This window comes from Crocuta crocuta, unplaced genomic scaffold (assembly GCF_008692635.1).
Source record: "Crocuta crocuta isolate KB4526 unplaced genomic scaffold, BGI_CrCroc_1.0 scaffold140, whole genome shotgun sequence".
Taxonomy (NCBI): Eukaryota; Metazoa; Chordata; class Mammalia; order Carnivora; family Hyaenidae; genus Crocuta; species Crocuta crocuta.
The window spans coordinates 2,773,542-2,783,745 of NW_027527775.1; the positions used below are offsets into that span (position 1 = coordinate 2,773,542).

At 35.5% G+C, this 10,204-nt stretch overlaps 1 protein-coding gene across 3 annotated transcripts in view; it reads right to left on the reverse strand.

Annotated features, from left to right (window-relative positions):
- The window catches only part of MICU3 (mitochondrial calcium uptake 3), a 66,722-nt gene that overhangs the window by 20,444 nt on the left and 36,074 nt on the right, over positions 1 to 10,204 (reverse strand). For all 3 annotated transcript variants that reach the window (XM_077772641.1, XM_077772650.1, XM_077772633.1), the window contains one exon: positions 4,218 to 4,313. In XM_077772641.1, the coding sequence (XP_077628767.1) occupies positions 4,218 to 4,313 (96 nt within the window). The remainder of the gene's footprint in view (positions 1 to 4,217; positions 4,314 to 10,204) is intronic.

A 10,204-nucleotide genomic window follows, 5' to 3' on the forward strand; every position in this document is an offset into this window, starting at 1 on the left:
TTGCTGACAACTCCCAGGATTTTCAGGAGTTGGAATAACTTAGAAGTTTCCTATAATATATTCAACTTCTTTGAAGATCTGATTGCCAGGGAGAAAACAACACAGCCTGGAAGCCAGGGGTCACATACTATCTTTTAAATATACCTTACTGAACAAGCTTATAATGGATTTTGAGGAGTATTAGTGGTGCCAGGCTTTCAGAATGCCCTATGTGATACCAGACTAGTATAATTTTTAGTAGTGCTCAAAAGGCACTATCACTTTCACTAGTAGCTTTAAGTTGAGGAGGAAGACTGCTGTAAAGACAGGATTTAAAATCAGAAGACCTGAGTTTATGGATATTTTTACCTTTAGCTTCCTTATCTGTATTATAGGTACAAACCTATATATGATAATGATTGTGAGGATAAAATTAGGGTATGAATGTAAATAAAGTCTACAAATGTTATTATTGACAGTCAAAAGCTGCTTTGGAGTAAAGTATTAAAACCTTTGGGGAAAAAGAGATATCTCATGTTAATTATAAACATTCTTTTGTGCTGTGTATAGTTAAGTCTAATCCATCATTATTCACGGAACAGCTTAAGTAAGCAAGGGGAGGACATACTTGAGAAGGCATGCCTAAACACAGCATAAGAGCAGAAGCTCTATCCAATCAAAAGTCAGCATGAAGAATCGAGGTATCCATCTAGCAGCTAGAGGAAGAGAATGTGGGGAAGGGATAAAGTGGATAAAAAGAGGGGCCATGGTGTTTTAGGAAAAGTTGCTTACTTCACCAATACACAGTGGTGTGGTGAGCACATAAGATGGTAAGCTCAAGTGTCAGATTTCTGGCGTTGGATCCTGAATTTTTCCTTGTTAGTTGTGTGGCCTCGGGGAAATTAATCTGAGGACATCATTACCCTCAGGAATAATAACAGTACCTACCTTGACATGTTGTTGTGAGGCTCAGGTAACACATGTAAATCATTTAGCACTACAACTGGAATATTGTAAATGCTCAATAAATGTTGACTATTGTTTATTTTTGCCAAATCAATATATTTCAAGAAGTTGAAAAAGGACTAGACAAGACAGAAAAGATAATAATGTTGGAGCTGAATGCAAAAAAAGTTCTACACGGTACACTCTTCCTTCTTTTGTTAACTGAAACTACACATACATGTTATATAGATCTGAAAAAAAAAGGTTTCAAGTGAGAACACTCAAAGTTAGTGAACTCCAATAACATACTTATGAAATGTTTTCCTTTCGTGCTGTGATGTCCTTTACCTCAAGACCTAACGCAGTGAAATGAGATGGCTTTGTTTTATACAGGTTTTAAATAATGACTTCATTCTTCCAGCTTTTCTCATGCCCACTGAGCAGAGCAGATCTTCGTTTACAGTCTTTCATCATCAAAATCTTATTAGAGTTAGGTTGCACTTATCCAGATAATCCAGACCCACAGAGGCATAAGTAACAGTTTGACATTAGAGAAAAAAAATTAGAAAATGGAAATGGTGAAAACTTTTCTCCCCCCAATTCAATGAAACAGAGCACTGTTGGGAGTCATTGAAAACTATACCAGTGCCCTTAGTATCCTAGCAGTGTTATGTAACTTAAATCACAGAGGAGTTGGGATAAAATAGAGACTTTATCCCTTTGATTCTTGTGCTCATTGTTAAAATAAACTGAATTCAGGTGTTTTCATAACAAAGCAAGAAAAAGCCACAGAAGAACCCCATGGCCATTTATGAAAGACCCTTACCTTTGCTGGGATTAAAAATTACTTTAAATGATTTCATCAAAAATAAAACAAATTAATAATTTGTATGGAATTAAAAATATGTCAAACTATTATAAATTTTTAAAATATCTTTCAACATAGTTTTATTGATTACAATGGTATAATAATCTTATCTTATCAAACTCCATCCAAGGGAGGGTATCAGAGAGATTTCTAAGCTTTCTTTTGAGCCAGTGTGAATCCTGAAATACTGATGGTATAAACAATTCAATGTTACACTGGCATCAGTAGTAACTGATAAGGAATTACAATGAGTTGTAACTTATCTACAGTTAATTCTCAACTATCCTCTCTAATGTGGAGGGTAGTAATAGAGATAATCCCCAAATAATTACTTTACTTTAAAAGACAATGTAAGATTTGTTTTCTTCTTTCTTCTATCAGATTTACTTTCATGATGTTTGAATCAATTCATTAAATAATCTAGTAGCTTATGTCTGAAGTGTAGATTGACTATAGCCAATGGTGTGCTAGTGCACTAGCTCTTTAGGGGAAAAAAAAAACCTGATTTGTAGTGTTGGCCAATTTCGATAGTGTTAATTCTTCTATCAAGGCCACTTTCGAGGACCAACAGGATGTCACAGAATGCTGAGATCTTGGGGAGAGATGTGCAGAATCAGCTGTAGGAAACCATAAAATCTAGCTCCAGCGCACCTGTGACAGAGTGATAAACGTCTTCAAAAGGTCTTATGCATACATATAATCTTTGACTATATGTAAGAGCTGACTGGTCTTCTGATATTAAACCTCCCCAGATTTAACATCGCATTAGCAGATTTGTGTCTAATTGTAGGAATTTCTTAGATTAAACACAGGCTGGAGACGGAGAGGTGGACAGTCTCGGATAGAAAGAGAGCAGAGACATGACTGTTAGTTTGAAGCCAGGTCCCAGTTGGGCTGTAGGACACTAAGGCCCATGTCTCCGTTTGCTCTTGTTTTTAGGCATTTACTACTACGGGTCTGCATAAATGATTACAGAATTAAGTACTTCTAAAATACCTGTAAATGGAACATTAATTACCACTTTATGCATTAAAAATGGTTTAAATTAAAAAATAATTTAAAGGGTTAACTACTGGTCATAATTACATCATATTTACATATCAGAGGTAAATCAGAGAAAGGGCAAAATGCTTTACTTATGTTTTTGGATTTTAAAATTGGGTACAACTGACAAAAGTAACATTGCCAAGTGTTTGCCGTAGTCTCGGGGAGCCAGTGGGATAACACTGCATATGGATAACAGAAGTCACACTTGGATTCCAGCTCACTTCTCCAGATATTTCTAGGTGTAATTTTTCAAAGACAAAGTTTAAGGGCACTTGGGTAGCTTAGTTGGTTAAGTGTCTGACTTCAGCTCAGGTCATGATCTCACAGTTTGTGAGTTTGAGCCCCGCATCGGGCTCTGTGCTGACAGCTCAGAGCCTGGAGCCTGTTTCAGATTCTGTGTCTCCCTCTCTCACTGCCCCTCCCACACTCACACTCTGTCTCTCTCTGTTTAATAAACAAACATTTAAAAAAATGTAAAAAAAAAGTCAAAGTTTAGAAAAAGAAATAAGAAGCTAACTTTAAAGAGAGAAGGAATGAAAAATATATCTCAGTATATACTAAAAAGTTCTTTGTGGTAGGACTGATAGCTATTTCTAATAAAGTTCTTAAAAATTCTTAATTGGAAATATAAAATTGGGTTTAATGTAAAAGACACAGCTATTCTTTTAAAATGACAAGTCGCTAAAAACACAAACCAAAACAAATGAGAAATCCCTACTAACAGCAGCATGAGTGGGTGGTGGGAACGCTCCACCTGAGTGCAGCAATAAGGTGCATGTCTCTAGGGAATTCAAAAATAATGAATAATCGTCAGTCTGTTTTTGATTTTCCACACACTGGCAATCCTAAACAATGTCAAGTTAAAATATTCCTCCCATCCTTGACTGACTTCTCCTACCAAACCTCCCCTATCACTCTTGTAAGCTGCACACTAATATTAGGAAATTTAATATTGAAATCTACCAGGCTCTAAAGCATTAACTATCTTTTACCAAGTTAAAAGTTTCAGCACTTCATGTAACATTGCAAATTATAAGGTTAAAAGATTCAGTGAAACAATAAAAGGGTACTTTCAAATTTCCTGAAAGTGATCTTGCAGTTAAAAATAGCAGTATTTCTTTTTAATTAAGTTGCAAAGTACCATTCTGTACAACAAGCCAGTTGATTTAATGTAGACTATTACAGGTGTCTTTGCAGCCACTGCCAGCAAGCGGACTTACTCAAATACTCCAGTCATACAGAGCAATTATTACTTTACTAGAGAAGAGGGAAAATATAAAATTATTGCTGATTTCATCATTGTAACTCTAAAACGAAAGGAGGACCAGATTAACAAAACAGCAAACAGTACAACGTCCTGGTGGAGGTTTAATTATACCTCTGCAAGGTCTGAAAAGAGTGCTTGGCTTGTATTACGTCTCAGTGTATCCCAATAGCTTCTGGAGACAAGTTCCTCAGCATCTGTCTTAAGTACCTGTAGAAGTTTTAAGAAGTACATCTGAAATCTAAAGAACAGTCACAAAGAACGATAATTTATACACTTTAAGTCTCTTCAAGCCAACCTTGAAAAGAAAACACATTAGCTTACCTGTTTTGTTTTCTGCTGTGCACAACAGTATTATATTACACTGCTGGTAAACCCAGGGTATTTTTTCAAAGGTGTAATGGTATATAACCACTATGTCCACGTACAATGTGGCTTTGTCAAAAAGAATCACATTCCTCACCCCTCCCCCATGCTGTCTGCTGAAACATGCATAACTTCTAAGAAAGTGTGAAGTAAAAATTTTATTCACACCTTATGTGAATTCATTTGGAGAATATTTTGGTAATTTTTAGCAATCTATGAAAATGATACTTAACATAAAAATCAATTATTGTTGGCAAGTGTACATTGTGTCAGTGCATCAAAGAATCAAAATGACCACATTCATATTTAGAGAAACAAAACTTAAACTAATCTAAAACTCATAAAAAGTAAATACGCCAGTTTAGGTTAAACCACTGAAGGCTTCTCTGGGATCTGGTAGGTGCATCTACCGTGAAGAGAAGAGGTACTTCTGATCTACTGCGAGGACACAGCACTAGCTTCCATCTCAGTACTAGCAAGTCTGAAGAAGGCGATACGGAGAGGAAGAAGTGCAGTCTAATCTTCCTATGAAAAAGCAGAACTACAGGCTTAACTTGGGTCTCTGTAAACAAACATAATTAAATGCAGTTTCTGTCATAGTTTTTCAGGGAAGACTTCACAGGTTCTCAGGCTTGGTATTCTGGTTACTGTGAGAAGAAAATGGTGCTCAGTTTACTTAGGAGTAAGTGGTTGATGATTTTTATTTTTTTTGTGTGTTAATTTTTAAAAGTCTGGTGCCATTAATAAAATTATAATGCAGTTGGGAATTATTTCAAAATACTAAGCTTTATTTCGTTATTATTAATTAGAAAAAACACTGCCTACTGCCCATATTTTAATAAAATCTTAGTAAGATGTTAATAATGAAGTATTACTTAGCAGAAATCACTTATATAAGCATAGACATACTTATTACCATCAGTGTAAATACAGTAATATGTCAGAGGATCTGCTCATCACCCCCTCTAGTAACAAAAGTAAGATGTAACTAAGCAGTTATAAGCCAAGTAAGTAAAATTAGCTGAATTTAGAACAAAGTTCATTTCTTTATATAAGTATGATAGAACCTCAATAAATGTTAGCTGGATTAAATATTCTGCAAAGATTATCCCACTATTTTCAAGGTAGATACATTTTTTATTGTAACTGAGGTTATGGTACAGAAAGGGGTTGTTAAACCTATCCAACTAGAAAATAAGGCTTACTACCCTGTTATTCAGAGGGTAACAGGAAGGATTCACTTTGTAAAGCCATGCCTCTCTCCTTCTTCCAACAGTGGTCACCATCACCACACACACGCACGCACGCAAGCAAGCACACACACGCACACACACAGACACTGATGACATCAGAAGGATGTTCATAACATATGAAGGGATACAATTAGTTTGACAGACTATATTAATATGGTTCTCTACAGAAAAAAAAATATTTTCTGAGCACAGAAAAGAAGTAAATGTATTGAAACATACTGATTATCCCTGAATGATGAGACTGAGATATGCTTTATGTTCCTCTTTTTGCTTTCCTATATTTTAAAATATTTTAAGAATTTATATTTATCTATGAGGATAATATACTATACTTTTCGATAAAAATATCTTATTTATAACAGCAGCCTAACAGTCCCTCCTGTAGAAAGCTTTCACACTCAACATTTAGCTCCAAAGATTATGATAGAATATACAACTGAATTGCTATAACTGCCAATATATGTTGTTTTATCCATAGTTTTTTAGATTTTAGAGTTTCTGGGAAAAGGGACAATATTCTTACAGCAACTATTTTCATTCCTGGTATTAATATGTCATTCCTTGTATTGAGGGTAAAAGCTAACATGTAAGTGATTTTCTTGGCACCGTCACGGATTCCTATATGTGTGTCTGTTAAGGAGCCAGTATTTAATTTGTTAATGACATTGGCGATGAAATTGAGAGTAGGTTTTCAGAACATGCAAAACTAGTAGAAAACTTTAACGTCAGAAAAATATAACACAAGATTTAAAACAAGCTTAAAGTAGCAATGAAAATCAGCCTAGATTTTAATAGCAAGAAAGGCAAAGCAAATACAAAGCCAGAATGTACACATGCAGACTAAGAAAAGAGTGAGGGGGATATGCCCAAGTGTAACCAAGCATTGTGATTGTACTGATACCGATATCATGATGCTTTGATATGTAAATGTAGGAAAACTTGCAAAGACTTCTTGAAGTCTTCTCAGTGTCTGAGAAGTGAGCTTTAGGCCTCCTTACTAAAATGTTAAGTTAGGTGTAGAAATTATTAAAAGAGGTAAAAGAAGACATAGTTCAGAAGAACTTCAAAAATGGATGGCACAGGCAAAGTGATGTCCCACATGTACCGTACTTGTTAAGTCTGATATGTTTTTTGCCTAAGTTTAGAGTCTGTTATTAGTAGAACTTCCTTAAACTTTGAAATCTTGGTCAAGAATTCCCTATGCCTTTCTGGATGAGCCCAGGGTAGGATCCTATTGAAGGTATTCCATGACATTAATGATGTAAAGGATAAAAGGGAGGAAGAAGCAAAGGTCTGAAAGCTTCCTATGTTGAAATACTAACTCCCAAGGTGATGGTTTGAGGAGGAAGTGGGGCCTCTGGGAGGTGATTAGGTCTCGAGGGCAGAGTCTTCATGAATGGGATTAGTGCCCTTATAAAAGAGGCCTGAGAGAGTTCATTAGCCTCTTTCCACCACTTGAGGACCCAGTGAGAAAGTGCTATTTATGAACCATGACACTGGCCCTCATCAGCTACCACACTCCATCTGTCAGCTCCATGGTCTTAGACTTCCCAGCTTCCAGAATTGTGAGAAATGTTTGTTCTTTATAAGCCACTCAGTTTATGGTATTTTGTTATAATAACATGAATTGACTAGGACAGAAGGAAAAAAAGGAGGATGGAAAGAAGGACGGAAGGATGGAAGGAAGGATGGGAGGAAATAAATAAAAGAAGGGAGAAAGGAAAGACATAAGGAAGGAAGAGAAAAGGAATTTAGGAAAAAAGGCTGATTTCACAAAGGGACTATATCATTGTGGTAAGCAGAATAATGGCTCTGTAAAGTTGTCCACATGCAGATAGGCAAATACCCTATACACTGTTAGGATCTGACAAAGGTTATACTTAGAGATTAGGCAAACTGGAAAAATAAAACCAAAGCAGCAGCCTATGGAATCAGACAGTAAATGGTCTTTACTGTTAGTGATGCTCAAAAACATACACAAAAAATAAAAACAAACAAATAAAAAATAATCTGGGCCACTATGACAACTATGGCCTAAAAAACCATAATCCAAGAATTGTAATCTAAAGTTACCTAGGACGGAGGCACCTGGATGGCTCAGTTGGTTAAGCGTCCGACTCTTGATTTCAGGTCAGGATCTTACTGTTCATGAGTTTGAGCCCCACATCAGGCTATTTGCTGCCAGTGTGGAACCTGCTTGGGAATCTCTCTCCCTCTCTCTGGGCCCTCCTGTGCTTTCTCACTCTCTCCCTCTCTCAAAAATAAATAAACTTAAAAAAATAAAGTTACACAGGACTGCAGATCTCTCCAGTATATCACAGCACCCCAAACCCACACCCACCCCTTCCTGGAAAAAACACATCCCTAATCCAGTCCTTGAAGAATCCCTACAGACACATTCCAACAAACAGATGCTCAAAATGCAAAATTACTAAACACAAAAGAACATAAACCACCATAAGTGAGACCCAGCAGGAACAACAAACAACAGAACCAAACCTGCAAACTTCAGATAGTGAAATTACTAGATGTGGAATACAAAGTAAGTTTAATAAGTTTAAAGAATATGAAGCTGTATTTGAAAGGAGTTTTCACTAAGAACAGACTACCAAAAATGAATTGGGTGATCTGAAAAAAAGAACCAAATGATATCTCTAGACATTAAAGAAGGGACTACTGAAACTTAGTATCATATTATATATAGCTAGGGAGGAAATTAGTGAACTGGAATATGATGTGAATAAATTATACAGAATACAATATGAAAAGATAAAAATATGGCACATTATTCAAGAGAAGTTAAGACACATAGAAGACAGCATTAATTCTATGAAAGTTCCAGAAACCAGTAGTGGAGAAAATGGGAAAGAAACCATATCCAGAGAGATACTGGCAGTAAGTATTCAAGAATTAATGAAAAAATACAATCTCTATTTTGAGAAGACCAATAAATTTCATGATAAATAAAGAGAAAAAGATACACTGTAGTAAAAGTGTAGAATACCAAAGGCAAACAGAATCTTAAAAGTAGCTAGAAAGAAAAACAAGATTAACCACAAAATAATAAGTAGACTTGGAGCTGACCTTTCAATTTCAATAACAGAAGCCAGAAAACTGGAATGACACCATAATTTGCTGAGAATAAATGTCAACCTATATCTAGTAAGATTATTCTTCCAAATAAGTGCACAGATATATGTATGTGTGTGTGCATGTGTGTGTGTGTGTGTGTGTGTATGTAATGAATCATTATATTATACACTGAAACTAATAGAATGTTCTATGTTAATCATATCATATCTCAATTTTAAAATAATAAAAAATAAAGATAAATGAATTCATAGAAACAGAACAGATTGGTAAATGAATTCATAGAAACAGAACAGATTGGTAGTTGCTACAGTAGATAAGGGAGCAGTGGGTGAAGATGGTTAAAAGGTATAAACTTCTAACTATAAAGATAAATAAGTCTTGGGGATGTAAGGTACAACATGGTAACTATAGTTAATAATATTGTACTGTCTAATGGAAGTTGCTAAGAGAGTAGTTCTCAGCACAAGGAAAACAATTTATAACTATCTGAGGTGACAAAGGTCAACTAAACTTATTATGGTAATCATTTTGCAATATATACATATATCAAAATTATGTTATACACATTCAACTGAGACAGTGTTATATGTCAACTGTTATCTCAATAAAACTGAAAAAAATAAGGGCAAAATAAAAACATTTCTAGAGAGACCCTCACTTGAAGATATACTTTCTGAGATTAAGACTGTGAGATTTAGGAAGGGATGAAATTAAAAAGGGGATTCAAAACTGGCAAATATGTAAGTAATTCTAAACTGATAGTATATGTTTAAGAAGCCAAATTTGAAGGATTTAAAAAAATGACCAAAAAAAAAAAAAAACATTGTACAATTTCAAGTACTAGGCCAGGAGGGGAATGGGAGATATAAAAGCACTTTAAGACTTAAAACTTTTTAATTTTTTTAATTAACAAAATTTTTTTTAACATTTATTTATTTTTGAGAGACAGAGTGTGAGCAGGGAAGGTGCAGAGAGAGAAGGAGACACAGAATTGGAAGCAAGCTCCAGGCTCTGAGCTGTCAGCACAGAGCCCGATGTGGGGCTCGAACTCACGAACTGCGAGATCATGAGCTGAGCCAGTCAGCCACTTAACCAGTGGCGTCCCTTTAAGACTATTTTTTAAAAAATAGGTGAAGATATAGCATATCTAAGACTTCATTATCTTAAGTATACTTATAAAAATTTCAATAACTATACAAAAAGCAGAAATACAGTGAACATCTTCTAAACTAATTCAAAGGTAAAAAGAGGAAAAATAAATCTTAATTTAAAAAAAGGTAAGAAAGGGGCGCCTGGGTGGCTTAGTCGGTTAAGCGTCCGACTTTCGTTTAGGTCATGATCTCGCGGTTCGTGGGTTCGAGCCCCGCGTCGGGCTCTGTGCTGACTGCC